Consider the following 20,239-nt stretch of genomic DNA (forward strand, 5'->3'; position numbering starts at 1 on the left):
ATTTACTATAGCATTATTTGCTTTAAATATGTTCAGTTGTTCCTTTTTTCTCTTAAGTTTTTTCAGCAATCATAACAATCTATAATCCAATATAGCTCAAACAAGAGGACTGTGATTGTGTTTTTCCTCTTAATATATTGTCTATAATATGTACTGGGAAAACACAGGAAGTTTTTTTTCCCTCCAGATTTGAGTGGCAACCCTGTTGAAAATTCGTAATATATTTGTTTGACATATCTTTCTTTACATGAAATTGCATAAAACATTAAACACTACAATTTAAATTATGTCTATTTAAAGAATAACGATCAGTTAGTGTATTTTTTTATGTTCTCTATTTCTATAAGTTTTAAAAAATGATTTACCTTTGTACATGAAAATATTTTTGTTCTACTCTTCTAAATAAAATATGTTCTTTAAAAAATATGATAGTTGTGGCTATTAATTTGAGTTAAAAGCAACATTAATTATTTAGAGTCTCTACAGTAGATGTGCCCAGGACAAACTTCTCGATTAGATCCCTTGAAATGACTGATGTATTTTATAGAAATTTAAACGCATATTTCATGTTAATGTAAGCTAAAATCAATATAGGGTAAAAATGAGTAGTTAAAAATAAAATATTCTCAATTTTATTTATTTAAAAAATATTTAAATTTTATTGATAATAATTCTTTTTATTTAACCACCTTAAAATTTGCTAATTAAATTTGATTTATAACTGCATTTTTCTTAAAATAATTATTTTGAACCAAATATTTGCTTTTAAAAAAATTTTGAGTCAAAATGTAATAGATTTAAGATTTTAGTCGGCGGTTAGATGTCCGCTTATAGCTGGATACCTGAGGGTGTTGTCTCTTTTTCTCCATCTCTGAATGCCCCCATTAATAGCATCAATGACGGCCATGGCAGATGGTCACTATGCTATTTATTTCTTTTTATTATCTTTTCCTTCTGTTTTTAAAAAAATTATGAGTTTGTGTAAGAAAAAAACGACAGCCATGGCAATTGGCTAGCTATGCTATTTATTTCTTTTTATTATCTTTTCCTTCTGTTTTTAAAAAAATTATGAGTTTGTGTAAGAAAAAAAATCATGTTGTGTCTCTAAATAACAAATGAAATTCATAATTAATAAAATCATGTATCTAAATTAAATTTTTACAAATCCAAAAATTTTAGAGAATTTATATGTTGCATGTTTGTAGAATTTTGTTTTAAAAAAGAGTATCAGCAATCATACTAAGCTAGACTGAAATACATAAATATCCAATGAGTCAGCTAGTGAGCTCAAATTGTGAAAGATAAACGAAGATTGGATAAGATGGGGAGTTACTTCCTAGCTCTGTATAATTCTCTTGTGAAAATCGTTTGCTTGCCATTAAAAGTTAAACTGTGGAAACAATCATAACATTTCAATGTTGATCGGGAACAATAACTAAATAAAAAATTTGTTTAAAAATTATATTTTATTTGAGTAAGATATTGTTTTAACTTTACTGTGAGTTAGTAAAATATCAGATTCCCAAACAAACTAAAGGAACTTTAGTGAAAAAATGTTTTTTTTTTTCATATAGTCCAGTTTAGTTGCACACTGAAGTGACCTTTGTATTTATTTTATGTGTATTTTGTATTAATTATATAATTATGTTGATGGAGGTTGGTTGTTTTAAGGGTTTACTCCATTAACTTCAAAATGTTATCGAAGGTACATGATTTTCACTAACTATTTTAACTTTAGTCAGGGTTATTTTTTTTGTGGGGAAATTCTACTTGGGTTGGCATCATGAAAACCTGATCGATGTATTAAATTTAGCGTCCATAAAAATTATCCTTACTGATATAATTATGTGTAAAAGCAAATTTACTAATTATGAATAATAGGACTATTTTAAGTGTTTTTGTTTAATTTTGCATTTAATTTTATATCAAAAATTATCTTTAAAAGATGAGAAGAGGTTTGTTTATTTGAGATGTTTAGTTCTTTTCTAAAAACACTTTTTTTGTAATTTAACTTTCAACTCTAAACATTGATAGCATCATTATTAGTACACTCTAACTGCAGCATGAGGTTGTAGATCTCTTCTAGAGATTGTCAAAAAGAGTTCTTTTTAGGAGCCTCGCACAAATATTTTGGATACATTTTAATCTACTTATTTGTTTTGATATTTTTTTGTGTTTCCTTTTTTGACCTATTCCACATTTAATGCAGAGGTTTGTCTGGTCGCTGGGAGAAGTTTTATTTTCTTCAAAACAAAGTCTACGGAAAAAATTCTGTTCCTCTCAAAAGTGATCATAAATAGAGGAGGTTACTTTTTGTTTAAATTTTAGGCTAAAATATAATCAGTTTTGTTCTATTTATTTTAAATGCAACTTTTCTATTTTACAGGCTTGTCCTTCTGGTAAACCTAACATGTTAAATCTTCATATAATTATGCATACTCATGATGACGTAGGGTGGCTGCAAACAGTTGACACATATTACGACATGTGTAAGTCAGTGATATTTAATATGATATGCATATTGCATTCAATAATATATTTTTAATACATGTTTATTCTGCTCTTCTTTCATAAATCAATTTATGCATTAAGTTGTAAATACACTGTTCAAGGTGAAAAGCCTTAAATGGTTCACAACTATGTGCTACCTCGTCAATGTATACACATGTGCATAAAATTTATTGTATAAAAGTTTTGTCGACCTTCTTTTGTTCTAAGAGCATAATTGATGTTCCTATATTTATAATCTGCCTTTATCTGAAATGTATATTTTCAAATTTAATTTATAAATAATCTTATAATTTTGTGAAAATAAGGAAATAAATATTAAAAAAAAAATTTGCTCAGCATCTTTGTGAACCAGAGCATAAAATTTCCATTTGCCGGCTCACCTTTAAATATTTCAGGTGTGCAATTTTACTTCATCTTTTAAAATGCAGATTTTTAAATTAAATTATGCATGCATCTTACCTCAATTAAACATCACATGAAAATGGTCTTAGGTCTAGCAGCGAAATTTTTTTAAATTTTTTTTTTTTTACTTTAGATCAGAAAATTCTGAGTTGCTCTCTTTTCATCTTACAAAACCATTGCTTCTGAAAACATTGCAGCCTTAAGGCAACCTCATTTTGATTAGTATTCTTGCAATAAATATGTTTAGATTAAGTTTATAAATTTTTTTTTTTTGTGATTTTTGATCACTTAATACGACATCTGTTAACATTTACATACTGTTCATATTTTTCATGACTTTATAAATGTAAAAGTAACTAGCAATAATTTTTACGAAATGAAAATCTTTTAAAGTAAACATGTGTATGTTGTCGGATTTAACTCCCTTTGGGAAATAATCTTTAATAGGTATAATTATTTTGATATCAACTTTTAAATTTTTCATTGCAGGGGTGAATGAAATAATCTCTTCTGTTGTTAGTACTCTCATGCAAAATGAAAATAGAAAATTTATCTATGTGGAGTCTGCCTTTTTTACACGATGGTGGGATGAACAGACTGATTTAACTAAAGAATATGTTCGTCGGCTAGTTAATGATGGTAAGCTTATCTAATGTTTAAATTAAAGTTGCTTATTTTTTTTTTTACAATTATAATTAAAGAATGTACGTTCTGGGCAAGTGCATACCCTCCAACTTATGAGGATTTTAAAAATAATTCTTTCTAGTGGTAGCGAACCAAAGTAGAAATTTTTAAAGCAATCGGATCTCTCATAAAACTTTTATCAGAACTTAAGAATCTAGCCATATGGCCTGCACTTTTATAAGTAATAGTGGACAAGTTACGCCAAAATAAATTTTTTTTAAATATTAAGACATTAATTTTGCTACCGTCTGAAAAGAAGATTTCTGAAACTACGGAAATTCCGTAGCAGTTGGAGGGTATGCAAGTGTTACCCAGGCATTGGTTTTGAACCTTAAAGACTACCGTGTTGATAATTCCATGCAAGTGTAGACCCTCTTGGATTATCACTCCAATTAATCTACTTATTATTAATAATAACCACATTTTTTGATTGATTTGATTAAAAATGCTCATTAGTTACCTAAGTAATGATACATGGATTGGTGATGTTGATATTCACTGATGATTGTCAACATTCACTGATTTTAATGTTCCACTGTAACATGTACATTCATTTTAATCTGTGAGTTAACAAATGGGCAGATTTGAAAAAATATTTTTTCCTACTAGACGTTCCCTCTCCAAAACATTGCAATCTGGGTTTGCTTTGTAGAAAAGACTATCATGAAGTGTGATTTTCTATGTGTTTGAAAAAAGATTATTCAATTTTTATATTGTATTTCACTTATATTGTGTTCTATTTTATAATTTTAATACCATCAATAAACTGTCTATTCTTAAAATAGACCTACAATTTTATCTTTGTGTTTGTTCAAAAAATATTAAATAATTAATGTTTGAAGTTAATTCAAGTACTAGTACCTGTATTCTATGAATGAAAATGGCAAAATTGTTTTACCTAAAATATTTTTGTTTAACTGAACTATTTTTATGTTTCTCTTTTCTTAAAAAACAAATTTGTTCCAAACAAAATAATCATTTTAACATTAATAAAACATATTTATGAATAATAAAATGTTTTAAAAGATTGTTTTATTAAGTGTAGTTTTTTGTTTTAATTATTATTTTTTTTAATATCACATTATTTTGATAGAAACTTATCTCTCTTGGTTTTTGCTTACATCAGCAAAATAAGAAATATCTTTTAGTGATGCAATTATTTTGACTAATTAAACATAATTTTAATGTCGGTAGTTTAAAATTTTTGTTTATTTCTATAAGTTTATGCATTACCTTCTATAAGTTTATGCATTTTGTGTCTTTAGTAATTGCTAAAATAAAATATTTTTGATTAATATACTGAGTTTAGTTAAAGATTTAAGAAACGTATTTAATTCTTATTTTGTTTTTTAACCATCATATTGCTGCAGAAATAATCTTCCAAATTAAAAAATAAAATGTAATGTTTTGAATAATTTTTAGAAGTTATAAACGGCTCTTAAAATAACTGCCATTTAAATGAATCACAAAAACTATATCATTAATATTTATAAAATGTGATTCTCAGATAAATTCTTAGTTTCATTTTAATAGGTAACAAACCAGATTAAAGTGATTTCATTGTTTTCTGTAATATTGTTATACAGGTCGATTAGAATTCATAAGTGGTGGATGGAGTATGAATGATGCAGCTACTACTCATTATTTGGGTATTATAGACCAGATGACAATTGGTTTGAGATGGTTGAATGATACATTTGGTATCTGTGGGAAACCAAAAGTTGGTTGGCAAATTGACCCATTTGGTCATTCAAGGGAACAAGCATCTTTATTTGCTCAGGTTTGTAGAATTAAATAAACTTTTATAGCAAGCTTGAAATTTTTAAAATTGTAATTGATGTAATTGATGGTCAGTTTTCATTAGTTAACTAGAAGATGAAGACTTCTTATTTTTTCATAATCCCTAGAAAATGTGCAATATACTGAGATTAATCATTATCAATTGTAAGCAAATGTATTTAACATTTTATTGTAGTTGGTTAAATTAATTACAATTATTTTATAACTCTTTACTTTTAACTGAAAATTGTGAAAAGAATGGTCAGAGGATTAGAAAAAAATATTTACTTATTGATTTATAGGTTTTCTTTTCAGTGTTAAAGTTTTTGAGGGAAAAAGATGAATAAAAAAGATATTCAAATTAAACCTTTGTTTACATGCTTTTGGTTCCCTACTGACATTGGGGAGAAAAAAAGCATAAATTCAGAAAATTTCTCAAAACTAAATATACTGAGTGTTCTCTAATAGCTGCCCTTATATATTTTTAAAGTCCTTGTTACAAAAAAAGTATAAAAAAAAAGCATGCATATAAAAGGCCTCAAATGATACTAAAGTCAAGAAAAGGCAAAAGTATTATTGAAATCTAATGAATTACTATGAATGAATGCCGGATTGAAAATATCAAAATTTGATTTAACACTGTTTGAGACTTATCCTCACTTATATATATATATATATATATATATATATATATATATATACAGTGAAACCTCCGTTAAGCGGACATTCATGGGACCAAAAAATTTGTCCGTTTATGAGAGTTGTCCGTTTACTGGAAGGATACCCTAATAACGAAATTTAATACCGTAAATTGTTTTTAGAATATTCTCAAAGATGTAGAAATAATTAAATAATATCTACGAGGATACTATAAATGTCTACAAGAATATTTATTTAAACAATAAGAAAGATAAAAAAGAATATATAAAGAAGTTTGATATAAATGCATAATTCTGGATGTAGCTACAGATAAATAAATATAATTTTCCTATTAGCATAGATACTCAAGTTAGACATATTATACCAAATAGGAGCGTACTGTCCTCAGTCCGTTTCAATTATTAGGTTCACATCCCCTTACATCTACTTATCATTTGATCGGGAACATGGTTAATACTTTCTTGGAAAATAAACTTCCCATGATTCACAGAAAAAAAAGTAATGCATACCTGTAAGTCATGAGGACCTATGGAGATGATTATTCACAATTGATCAGCTATCAAGTGTCTGAATAAATGTTTCATTTATATAAACACCTCAAAGATTATACTTCTGTTCTCTTTTTTTTACCCCAATTGTGTTAAATACAGTCTTCAAATTGATAAGAAGATTAAAGAAATTTTCAATGGGGAAGAAGCATTGAGAGAAGTCATTTCAACTTGAGGGGTCTCATAACCTGTGTGGTCCAGATGAAAAGATCAAAAGATGCCGATGTCAGAATTATTTCAGGAGTGCAGTACCATTTTCTTTCCTTTCTTTACAAAGATAAGGCAAGGTGACAGGAGAAAGATTGATTTTTCGTGTGGTGAAATAGCTTAACAATATTTTTAGTTCTGGATAAGGCAAAAAGTTTTATTTACATGCTTTAAAAATGATGAAAAGTAGCATTTTTTTAGCTTGCAATTTATTTAGAAAAAGTAGTGTCCGGTTTGTAGAGATAAAAAACAACGTTACAGGATCAAAATGACTGTCCGCGTCCGGTTACGGGAGTGTCCGCTTTGCGGAGAAAGTACGTAATGGTTTATTCATAGAAGATTCCCGGGGAATTAAAAATATGTCCGTATTGAGAGGCGTCCGTTTTGCAGGAGTGTCCATAACAGGAGGTTTCACTGTGTATATATATATATATATATATATATATATATATATATATATATATATATATATATATATATATATATATTGAAATCCCTAATGTGCATTAGTTTTGTTTTTTTTGTTTGTTTTTGAGTAGGATTCCAAAATATGTATATTAAATGTAGCCATAATGGAATACATAAATTTTCCTACTTTTTTACATTTAGTAAATTAATTTCAAGTTTTTAAATAATGCTTCTGATCAATAGTTTGTTTTTCAATAGTGTTTGAGATTTATCCTCGCTTAAATATTAATTTGTGATCTCTAAAGTGCATGTTTTTTTAAATTTATTTTTGACTAGGATTCCAGAAATATGTATATTAAATGTCGCCATTATGAAATACATAAATTTTGCCACTCTTTTACATTTGCTGAATTAATTAAAAGTTTCATAAATAATTTTGCATTCAAATGTCTACTTTTTTGAGATAATACATCAACATTGCATAGAAGAAGCTTAAAAAAGTATGCAATATTTACAAATTACTAAAAAAATTGCTACATTTAGCTAATATGATTTTTAATATTATTTAAAATTTTTGAATTAAAATTAGGAAATAGAAAAAAATATAGATTAAGGAACTTATGGTATGATTCTGAACAACTTCCCATTATGACATTTCAGCTAACAAAAAAGAACCAGTGTGTTCTGCCCCTACTACACACCAATTTCTTTTATAAATTAAATTAAAACATATTTAAACTAGAAAATTTAACATTGTTCAGCTGATTTTGGGTTATTGCTTATAATTTCTAATCAGTTTCATAATAACAAGAAGCAAATATTTTCGGAAAAAAAATTTTTTTAATAAAAAGAATAAAAATTAGAACCTTGCAAAATAGGACATCATCAACCCTTTAGAAGACATAATTAGTACAAATATATTGAGCACACACTAGTATATTTCTCAAGATTTTAAAAGGCACTGTGCATAAAATATTATTAGAAACTAATGAAAAAGACAAGACACTATGTGCAAATATCATGTATATCCTCTAAATGCTTGTTGAATAATTTTTATTTTTATTGGTAGATGGATTTTGATGGCCTGTTTTTGGGCCGTATTCATTATCAGGATAAGTTTCATAGGGAAAGTACAAAAACAATGGAATTAATTTGGAAGTCTAATCCAAGTTTAGGTAAGTTTGCACAATTTAATTATGTTTCAACTAATGTTTTTTAAAATTTTTGTTGCAATTCATATTTGATTCGCATACTGTTAGATTCTTTAAAATAGCTCTTTGAATTTGGTGTTAAGAAAACTGATTATTTTAGTTATGATAACAATTGAATATTTTATTTTGTTTGTTTGTAACTGTGTATAAGACTGTTGTTGAGTTCTTTCCATATTTGTTTAACAGGAAATGAAGATTATTACTATTTAGACCAGTGATTCTCAACCTTTTTTGGGGGGCGCCACACTTTTAACAATTTTGAAATTTGACGGCACACAATGAAGAAAATCAGTTTAAAAGTTGTTTACATACCTATAATACACTGTGTTAAATAGTTTGTGATAATAATTTTGAATGTGAAATAAAATATAAATAATATGTACTACAAAAGCACGTTTATTAAGGGATTAATTATTTCTTTCGACTAATTTTTTATTAGTTAGTAACAGGTATTTTTTTTGCTAGTTATTAATTGTTAGCTTGTTTTCTATAGATATTAACTGTTATTTTTTCGTGATTTCTTGTCAACTAGTTTTTTCGCTAATTATTAATTGTTAGCTTATTTTTTTGTTAGTTATCCTTTGTTAATTTGTTTTTATAACTTTTAATTTCATAGCTTACTTTAATGATTAGCTTTTATTTAAGTTGAAAAGTCAATATTTAGCTTACTTTCCTTTGTTGATTAATAATTTAAATAATCATTAAATTTCCTACTAATTTCAATATTTTTTAAAATTGTCAAAGACAATTTAAACACTTTCTTCTTATTTTAAGATTGTCAGAGGCAAGACAATCGCCGACAAAGATGTTCAAACGGTTAAGGCGTGGAAAAATTATAAAATGTGTACATATATATATAATATTTTATATATATACAGTTTTCTTTAATTTAAACTTTACTCGTAATAAAAAAAGCATTATAATTTTTATTTTATCATTTCTAATATTTGGCGGCACATTTTTAGAATTTGGTGGAACACAAAAGTGACGCGGCACAGTGGTTGAGAATCACTGATTTAGACAATTAATATTGAAATATTGAGTTAAAATTTGGTTTATTATAACCTTTTGGTTATCAAGCTAATCCAACAAATTTGTGCATGAATTTCTGTGTTATAGGTTACATTGTTCTCTACTAAGTAAAACCAATTTGTTGTAAAGGAAAGTTAAGTAGCTAAGTTCTATTCTGAATGTTTAGATTTAGAGCCAAAATTAAAAGGGCTAATTCTGTAAACTATCATTTAAACAAGTGAAATGTAACTTTCAAGTAAACTGTTATTTTAAAATATATTTTAATAGTTTAAAATTGCAGTTTACTTAATATATCATGAAATGCAATATGTTTTCTGTTATTATAAAACATAGAGAAACTAACTTTATTTTCTTTGCAAAACTTTATAATAACATTTTTTAAAAATAGTGTGATTGTTTTGGTTATGCATTGCATATTTTTTTTTTATGGTCACTTGTTAATTCAGTGCATAGTTGCTTATGATTTAATATTTTCTTTCTATGTTGGTTTGATCACTTGCCCAACCCTTTCTTAACAATAAGAATAGATCTTTGAAAACATTTTGAGAAACCTTTTTTATAATTTTTAATGTCATATAAGACGTTAAATTTATTAGGAATATTACTTTATTTACATCGCACTAGAACTGCACAAATGGTTATTGACTGTCTAGAAAACATCCCTCAGAGTGATCTGAAAAAATGTCATCACAATTTTGATCTTCTGCAAAGGATAACCAGATGACCTACACTCCTTTGTTTTGGTAACCTGATGACCTGCACATGAAGTCGAACACTGTTAGATAAGTTTAACAAGGACCGATACTGCTCACCCTCGATCACTAAACAAGAGTGGTCACCCATATGTATTAAAATATTATAAATTAAAAATATTTATATAATTTTGTATGAGCAATGTAAATTAATATTTGTATAATTATTTAAGTAAATCATAAAAATTTTTAATATAAAAACTAAATTTATATAAATCAGTTAAAAGTTCTATTAAATTGCCTAAATAGTTTATATTAAAATCATTTATAATCTTTCAATGTATATATAGATGTATAATAATATAATGTATAATTTTATATATAGGATACATAGTTTTTTGAGTATTCTTTGAACAATTTGTTGTCCTACTGCTTTTAAAAAAACTCAAGCAAATTGTGAGAAAAAAAATAGGAAGAAAGAAGAAGACTTTATACCATGACTTCACAAACCTTTACTAGCTTTATCAAGTAGTGTTTTAGTAATTAATTATGCTATGAATTTTTTGCTATATCATAAGAAGAATCAATAATTTTTTTACAATTTTATTTCTGCTTACTATGATAATGTTGGTATAAATAAAGTTGATATTAAAGTAATCAGTTGATATTAAAGTAAAAAATGGTTAGGAAGTTACCAAAACTTAGAAATAAAGGAATATTTAGGAGTGACTAATGGAAATAAATCAGAATAGAAAAAGCCTTTTTTTTTATCTTATCCCTTTTTTATCTTTTTTTTTCACACATAAAATAGATTTATGTGTGAGATTAATTATTCCATATTATTCTCTTATTTCATTCATAATAATGTTTTTTAAAATTAGTTTACTGAAAACAGCTAACCTATCTAAATCATTAATGTGACGTAATTTTTTTATTTTCACTTTCATTTCATACTTACATATGTATGTGCTTACTTTTGATTTCACATAAATAAATTTTAAAATTTTATCTTACTGTGCAATTGAATTATATTATAATTGTAAAAGTAATATTTTCTAAAGAGATTTTTGAAACTTCCTTTAATTTGTATTATGTTATAGAAATATTCATAAATGTAATATTCAATTCCTTTTTTACAGGCAAGAAAGCTGATTTATTTACTGGTGTTCTACCTAATGTTTATTGGCCTCCAAAAGGATTTTGCTTTGACACATTTTGTTCCGATGAAGAACTCACAGTAAGTAGGTATCTTGCAGATTTTGAATATCACTATTAAATTAATTTAAGAAATTTAAAATGTACTATTGAAATTTTAGTTATAGTACCTGCTATATTTACATTACATTCAGGTTACATTAGTTGTTATTATAACATAAAAAGTCAGAACTTAAATGTTTTAATAGCTTTAGCAAAAGAAATTGTTGAAAAAATCTGCAAAACCTCTGACCTTTATTTTAATCAGAAATATTAATCCAGTGACCTTAAGGTTATTTTTCAATATGTTAGACTGAAATATTAAGCAAAATTGATGAACATGTGCTATAATTTGTGACTATGTAGAATTTTTTTTTATAAATTTTAAAATAAAATTATAAAAGAAGACATATTTTGTCTGTTAAACTGTAATTGTTTTTTAATTTAGCTAACTCTAACTGTTATTAAATGTGTTCACTTTTTCTAAATAAATATTATCAACAGAACAATTGATTGTTGATCTTCATTCTCAGAAACTACTTATAATAATATATTTATTACTCTTTACAATAATATTCTTGATAAATGAAAATTTATTTATTTTTACATCAATAGCTATTTATCTCAAGTTCAAGTAAAATTGATATTTTTGACTTTAGGCAGAATATTTTTGCATTCAATCTTTTTTTTTTTTACTGCGATTTTTCTGTTAACATCTTGTCATTTATGTACCCCCGAGTTTGCTGAAAATATAACATTAGAACAGTTATATTTTTAATGGTAATTTGAAAATATGATGTTCTTTATTTTAAAAAATCTGTTTTTTGGGTATCAGCTATAATGTGCATTTTGATTATTTTAAAATGAATGAATTTTGTGTTCTGCCTAGAAAATTTGTTATTGTTATTAAATCTTTTTGTACTACATCAATAAATTTATTTAGTAGAACATTTTCTTCAAGCTTTTGTTACTTACTGTGTCGAGTGTCGATAACTGTTATTTAAAGTAACAGTTATGCTTTCAGTAGTAATTTTAAATGGATAACTAATTTTTGAAAATGTGATTTCTGAGTTTGCAATTTAGTTTGTAAACTTAAAAATCTAAGTTATATAATTTCTAACCTTACATACTATATGTATCACATCTGCAACTTAAGTTGTAAAGAATAATTTTTTCTATAATTTATGTTCAAATCATGTCATTGATTTCTGATATTTCTGATATCTGATCATTGATTTCTGATGATTGATTTCACAATAAACACTAATGAATTTGTAATGAATATTGAAAAGAAATAACAGTACAGCTGTTTCAAATCTAATTAGGTAGGGGAAAGGGGCCAACGTGGATAACTGGAATAAGTCTGTTATTTATATCATCATAAACTTTCATCTGCATTTGCATGACAATTTAGTTAATTATAAAGTATTTTGATTATTGTGGACAAAATAATTTTAAAAAAATTAAAAAGATATACATCTAAATTAACTTCTTTATCATTTGATTCAAAATGTAAATAAAATTTCTAATTTTAATTTTAAAGAAAAATATTATCCATGTTCAAAGTGATGCTTTGTGAAAGTTTTTTTTTTACATTATTATTTTTTTTTTCTTTTTAAAAAAAAGCCACCTAACAACAACCACCGAAAGATATTCTGTAACTAAATAAAGCCATCTTTTAATATAAACAGTTGCTCAAAATTGTTGTTTTACTGTTGAGTAACATGCTTCTTAAAAGTCTATTTGTTGAAAAAGTTACATATAAACTGTTAATTATTAACCATTGAAACCCTGAGAAAATTGTATTGAAATTTCCTTGCCATGCATCTCTTACACACGTAAAAAATTTTCATACTAATGCTTGGAGAGTTAAGTGAATTGTTTTTATAAATTGCTTAACTTGTTATTCAACACCACTCTTAAGTTTTTTGTTCATTTTATTATTTATTTACTTTATACTTTTATTCTTTTTGGTAAATTTTTTTACTTTGTTTTATTTTTAGGAAGATAATATAAATTTTAAGGCTCATAGTTTTATAGTTTCTGCTCAAGAACAAGTAAGCATTGCTTTTGATTTTCCTTATTACTTGTTAATTCTTATTAACATTACCTGTTAAGTTAAAGCAAATATACTTGTGTTTTAAAATTTATCATCATCATGATTCTTCTTAGTCTTCCTAATTGCTTTGACCTTTCAAGAGTCAAATCATTTAGGAATACTATGAAAAATATTTTTATTAAATTTGGATATATACACAAATTTTATTCAAATACTTGTTAATTTGTATTAACATTGCTTTCTAATTTCTTGTAATTGTTGTTATTTTGAAATTGATCTATGATACTAATGTAATGGTATCAAATTTATCATAAATGAGTTTTTCATAATGATTTTTTTTACTGTACCTAGTTGTTTTGATCTTTCAGGAAACAAATCATTTAAGAAAACTGGGAAAAATATTTTAACTCATGACAAATATTTTAACTAAATTTATGTTAATAATTTAATTTAATTTATATACTTGTTAATTCTTATTAATAATAAGTTAAAAGAAAAATATTTTATTTTGGTTTCATATTCATCATAATTCATTTCTTCATAATTATTCATCTAACTTAGTGCTCCTAATTGTTTATACCTTTCATGAGTCAAATCATTCAGGAATACCAAGATAAATATTTGTATTAAATTTATATAATAAAATATAATATCTAGAAAATATTTAAGCTACGAACAAAAAATAGATTTTTTTTTTTAAATTTTTGTAATAGAATAATGGCATTTGTAAAAGATAATGGCATTGAATTTACAGTTTCTTGTTTATTTAAACCAGGCAAAGTTCTATAAAACAAATCATATTGTCCTGACTATGGGGATGGACTTTCATTTCCGAGATGCTTCAAAATGGTTCCGAAATATGGACTACTTAATTAGTTACATTAATTCATTAGTAAGTATAATAGTTTCATCAGGGTTTTATCCATTTTTAAAATATAATTATAATATAAATTAATGTATATAATTAATAATAATATGTGTTATATATGTATATATTAATAATAATAATATATGTAATTAATAACATATATGATAATTACATATGTAATTATACATATATATTATTATAATTAATTTTATTATTTAAAAAATTTGTAGTATTTATTTGATTATTTTATACTGACTTAAAATTGTTTTCTAAGAATTTTTAAAGTTATGTTCATATATGAGATAAATTTGTATATGAGATAAACGGAAACGTTAACACATTTTAATAAAATGAAAAAAAAAATTTTTTTGTTTATTTCTCTTCATCATCTTGTTTATTAAGTGGATACTTTTATTAAAAATTAAGAAATGTTTTATTATTTTCATTATTTTTTAAGTGTCTCTTTAAATAGTAAATTTTTTTTGTTGGGAAAATATTGAATGCTTTATTAATTGTTTTAATATTGTTCCTGCAATGAGTTTAATAAACTTTTGGTAAATTTTTTTCTTTGTAAAAATATTTAAATTTTTTTTTATCAATCTTTATTATTGTTGAAAATATTCCTCCATTAAATAGGAAGAACTTTCTCATTTTTTATACTTAAATTATTGTTATTTGTTTCCTTTTCTTTTCTTTTAATAAGTATATGTTTCAGTAGTTTAATAAAATTTCCATATCTAGGCATTTTAATGCTGAGTGTTAGAAAGTTAAGATGTTACATCCCAAATCAATAAATTTGTACTCTAAAATATTTCTTTGAAGCTATTGTTTAGCAGTAATCTTGGTTAATTTAAGTATGCATGAAATATTTTGCAACTATATGTTCTAGCAATGTTATAAGTGGCAAACTAAAATGACAAAATCTTTTCGATGTGTTATTTTCATTAACCTAAGTTGTAATTTCAATCATAGGGAATTTATATGTTCTTCTTATTTATATGTTCATGTAGCTTCTACAGTGGTTATAAATTAGAATCATAATTCAGAGAATTATTATAAAAGTAATACAAAAGTATTTTAAAAATAAATTTTAAAAAAAAGTTTAGCAGGCTTGGCTAGTTTATAAAATAAAATATTTTCATTTGATTAATAGTATTACAGGTTATTCAATTATACAGAAAGATATATATCGACACAATCGAAATCTAATACTATGTCTAATAATGTCTTGAATAATCTAATAATTTATTCTATAATATGCTATAGTGTTTATTTTATCTTAAACTTTATTTCACAAATTTTGATTTCATATCTTTATGCATTTCGGCCATTATCTGACCCATTTAATTGGCTCAGCATTTGAAAATCATATTTATAAATTGTAATTTATGGTAGTGATAATTTAATTCATTATAAATATTTTGCCCATAACATTAAATAATAAGTATTAGGAGTTTTCTTTTAGCAAACAATTGGAACCAATGTAAATGCCTTTTATTCTACTCCTACCTGTTACTTGCACAGCCTCAACAAAGCAAACGAAACATGGACAACAATGGAATCAGACTTTTTTCCATATTCATCTGGAAAACATGAATATTGGACTGGTTATTTTACAAGTCGACCGTCATTAAAGTACTATGCAAGAAGATCTAATGCCAATTTGCAAGTTTGTATTGTTTCATAAGCCTTTTCTTATAATTTTTTTAAAAATGTATTTTTAAAAAAAATTTATTTGATACATTTAATTGATTTGATATTAGTTTTCTTTCTTATTTTGAGTAATAGGTACACTTTTTGTTTTTGTTGGTCCGTTTTATCTCAAATTGCTATGTTCAGTAAATTTGTATTTGCTTAGATGCTCATTTTACACCTTCTTGCTGTTTTTTTATTAATTGTTGTAAAAAAATAAAATAAATTCTAAAGATTGTTGCAAAAAAATAAAATTAATTTTTTCAAACAAGTTAAAATTAATATTACTTTGGCTTGTGTTATGCATTTGTATAAAGGACTAAAAAATAGTCTTAATTTGTTTAAAGTATAGATAAAGTATAAATTTATCAATATAATTTCAATAAAGAGAAAGAAGTATTAAATACAACATTTTTAAAAATAAGTATATCTGATATCAAAAGATAGCTGTTGAAATTGATTTAAGATTGGTTTTAACTAAAGCTAAAATGTAGAGCAATAAAATTAACATGCATGTGTATTTTCTTCTGATATTAGAAATAGATGATTTTAATATAATTGTTTATATGATATATCCTTCATGTTAAAAATTTATTGTTTTAATTACCAGTTGTAGCTTTTACAGAAACTATTGTATTATTACCTTTACATAAACAATACTTATAATTTTATTATTCTTAAAAAAATACTTTTAAAAATAATACTTATGTGTTTATTATTGTTTAATATTCTAAAATGAAAATTTTTTGGTTTCATATATTTCTGTTTTTTTTTTATAAATATTTTTTTAAACTTCTTTTAGATCTGTAAGCAATTAGTCACTTTATCAGACATTAAAGATGCTGACTTTATAACACTAGGTAAGTAGGAAGTTGATATCTTTTTTTTAGTATCACTCTTTTCTATAAACATTATTTTCTGTTAATGTCAATATTTTCAATGATATTTTTTATATAAAATATTAAAATAATTATTGATATTATTATTTAGCTAAAGCACTTGGAGTAATTCAGCATCATGATGGAATCACGTAAGTCAGTATAAGTATTCTACATTATATTATGTTTTAAATCTGAAATATTAATAATAAATAGCCTTTCAAAATCAGTGGGAATTGTTTTAGTCTTATTTATTTGAAGAGTTAGTGAAACTCTTAAAATGCCAAGTGCTTACGTATAGTGCAAATTTTAATACATTGTAAATGCCAAACTACAAATATTAAACTTAGTATAGTTTTAATTTATCATGTTGATTATTTAGAATGTTTACTTTGAATCTGGTGTATAAATAAAATGTAATATTTCATTTTAATTCAAAATTGTTTTTAATTTAAAATACAAGCAAGCAAAACATGATCTCAATCATGTAAATGACAAAATAAATAAAAGAATTAAAATAAAGAAAAATTCTTAATATTTTTGGAAACTTTTTCTTCTTCTTTTTAGTGGAACTGAAAAACAGCATGTTGCTGAAGATTATATCTACCAGCTGTCTGAAGGAAATCATTTATGTGAAGTTAATATTTTACTGTATTTTTTTAATTCCTTTTAATATTTATCCATTTTATTATTCATATTATTTATTCTTTAATTTAATTTAATATTTTTATACTATATTGAAATGAGCAGGAATGAAGCGTGGCTCCCTATTTTTATAACTATTTTTTCAATGATCTATTTTTTTAGAAAATTTTAATTTCATTTGAAATAAATTCTTAACATAAAATAAAGAAACTATATTAAATAGGTATCAAATTGTTCATTTTTACCACAAAAAGGAATTATTGGTATTTTCTTAATAATTGGTAGTTAATGGGAAAGATTTATTGATACTTTTCTTTTACCAATACTTTTTAAGTTGTACAAAATTTTAAGTTAAATTACAATGGTTTTTACATGGAAAAATTAAACATTATATGTTAATATCACAAATTATTTGTTATGAAAGCATCACTTATTTAAGAAGTTTAAAAATTTTAATTTTCTTAAAAAAATAATTTTTTACCAATTTATTTTTATTATGATTTTGATAAAATTACTGATTTTGCTAGTACGATATTTAATAAATGGTTTTGAAATCAATATCTGTATTCCCTGGTAAGGTTTTATAGTCTCTTTAAACAGTAATTGTTTACTAAAAGATTTCATTTTTTTTCCTGACATTAAAATAACTTTCTATTAAAAAAAATAATAATAATCTATTACTAATTTTAAGTTTGAGGGAACTTATTTATATATTTTTTTTCTTATAATTTTTATTATTTTACTATTGATTTTTACTGCTGTACTTCTGATTTTTTAAATATAAAAATGTATTAAAAAATTATATGTAAAATGGCTGCTACTTAATGTCAAGTCATCAATTCGAATCTTTTGCTTTGACAGTAATATTATGTTTTGAGAGTGTAATGTATAAATTTATTTATATTAATTACGTATCAATTTATAATTTTTATTACTATTCCGCTTTGTATCTCATAGTTATTTTTCCAACAACTTACATATAAATTTTATAAACATGAGTTGGGTTCACGCTAGTTACTAAAATCATATGCATGGGCTACAAATTTCTCCTCTTTAAATATGTTTAGAATTTACAAAATAGTAAAAAAAAATTGTTTTTTTGTATCGAATTTTATGCAATTAAAAAATTGCTGTCCTAATTTTATTGTTCTACATGTGGTATGGAATTTAAATGGATTAACTGAAAGTGTCTGACACAAAAAATTTTAAATTTAAATCTTGAAATTTCAAGTTTGCTTTATGTTTGTACTATGCTTTGCATTAATGTACTAACAGCATAAATATTCATAAATAATATATTAACTCAATATTTTGCTAGTTCTTACTTTTTCTGTTTTCCTCATTTATTTATTTATTTGGTTACAGCTTTTTAATCACTATGTTGAATCTATTACTAATATTTTATCTTTTTTTTTCATTTAATTTTACTAAATAATATCTTTATAGGGTAAAGAATCTAATTAGTTTTAGAGTGTTATAGGTAGTAGTAAAAACTTTTTTGACGTGTACCATAACATGAATTATGTAATTGTAACATTTGATTTTTTTTTCTTCCATATTAAGTTTTTGGATCTCTAAATGACTACCTAGGGGGTCCTATTGAACCACTAAATTTTCATTGCTGGTGTGAACCCTAAACATGAGTGTTTCTTGACTTGTATGTATTAAGAAGTTTAACTATTAATATTTAATGGACAGTTTCTTTTTCTTTCACATGTTTTAGTCCTTTTTCTCTTATTGCCTTTTTCGCATTTGCAACAAGAGGCTGAAATAAGCTCATTTTCTTGATTATCTAAACGAAGAAAAAAAAAACTCTCACCCTGCATACATAAAAACAAAACTAATGCAATGCAGTGTAAAATAATTCAAGTATGTAATAATATCAATTCATGTGGCTCTTTTGTTAAGCTTTAAGGTTTTCAAAAAACCTATTTACTTTTAAAAATTATTTACTTTTGAGAATAATTTATTTTTAAAAATGATTGACTTTTATGAAAAATGTTATTATATTTTATTTCAGGAAAAGTTTTTAAGATTATTTATTTTTATTCCAGAAAGCAATGGGAAAAGCTATTAGAATATTACTGTCTAAAGAAACCATCTTACCCCGATTGTATTTTTGCCAACATTTAAATTTAAGTCAGTGTGTTTTTACAGAACTAGAAAAAGAGGTATGCTGAGAAAATGAATGCATTATGTTTTCATTAAATAGCATAATAATAATTTTGAAACTTCATATACATAATTTTGTCAAATCGAATTGTTTTCTATATGAAGTAGTAATTCAATACTATACATTTTTGCCAATTCCAATTGTTTGCTGTTTTAAAGGATTTTAGCTGAATTTATTTTGGCAGAGAAATGTTATTGTCATATTAAGTAAACAATTTTATGAAATTTTTGGGAGCAAATAAAACTAATAATATTATTAATACATAATATTTTAAAACAATATGATAGTTATTATATCAAGTTTTTGATGAAAATAAGTTTTCGGTGATAAACCCAGCTTTTCACATAAATATTTTAAATTTTTATTCTTGAGTTCTTAATGAGATTGCAGGATTTGCTTCTAACATGAATATTTAAATGTTTAGTTATTATTTATATATATTGTTCTGTTGCAATATCACCATATTTTGGGAGGTTTTAGATTGTTTCGCTATTATTTTTATTTCTTAATGAATAACATATAAAATAAAATTCCCTCAATTGAAAGATCCCCCCTTTTTTGCATTGAAACAAGTTTAGTTCTAAAGTATATTGGTA

General features: G+C 24.5%; 1 protein-coding gene across 3 annotated transcripts in view; it reads left to right on the forward strand.

Annotated features, from left to right (window-relative positions):
* LOC107448633 (lysosomal alpha-mannosidase) overlaps positions 1-20,239 on the forward strand; it is an 80,551-nt gene that overhangs the window by 38,099 nt on the left and 22,213 nt on the right. For all 3 annotated transcript variants that reach the window (XM_043053903.3, XM_043053904.3, XM_043053901.3), the window contains exons 3-14: positions 2,387-2,489; positions 3,403-3,552; positions 5,184-5,377; positions 8,269-8,374; positions 11,274-11,371; positions 13,332-13,385; positions 14,163-14,279; positions 15,721-15,924; positions 16,750-16,807; positions 16,938-16,977; positions 17,393-17,462; positions 19,525-19,641. In XM_043053903.3, coding sequence (XP_042909837.2) covers positions 2,387-2,489; positions 3,403-3,552; positions 5,184-5,377; positions 8,269-8,374; positions 11,274-11,371; positions 13,332-13,385; positions 14,163-14,279; positions 15,721-15,924; positions 16,750-16,807; positions 16,938-16,977; positions 17,393-17,462; positions 19,525-19,641 — 1,311 coding nt within the window. The remainder of the gene's footprint in view (positions 1-2,386; positions 2,490-3,402; positions 3,553-5,183; positions 5,378-8,268; positions 8,375-11,273; positions 11,372-13,331; positions 13,386-14,162; positions 14,280-15,720; positions 15,925-16,749; positions 16,808-16,937; positions 16,978-17,392; positions 17,463-19,524; positions 19,642-20,239) is intronic.

Source organism: Parasteatoda tepidariorum, chromosome 6 (assembly GCF_982258835.1).
Source record: "Parasteatoda tepidariorum strain Cologne lab strain chromosome 6, Ptep-v5.0, whole genome shotgun sequence".
Lineage (NCBI taxonomy): Eukaryota > Metazoa > Arthropoda > Arachnida > Araneae > Theridiidae > Parasteatoda > Parasteatoda tepidariorum.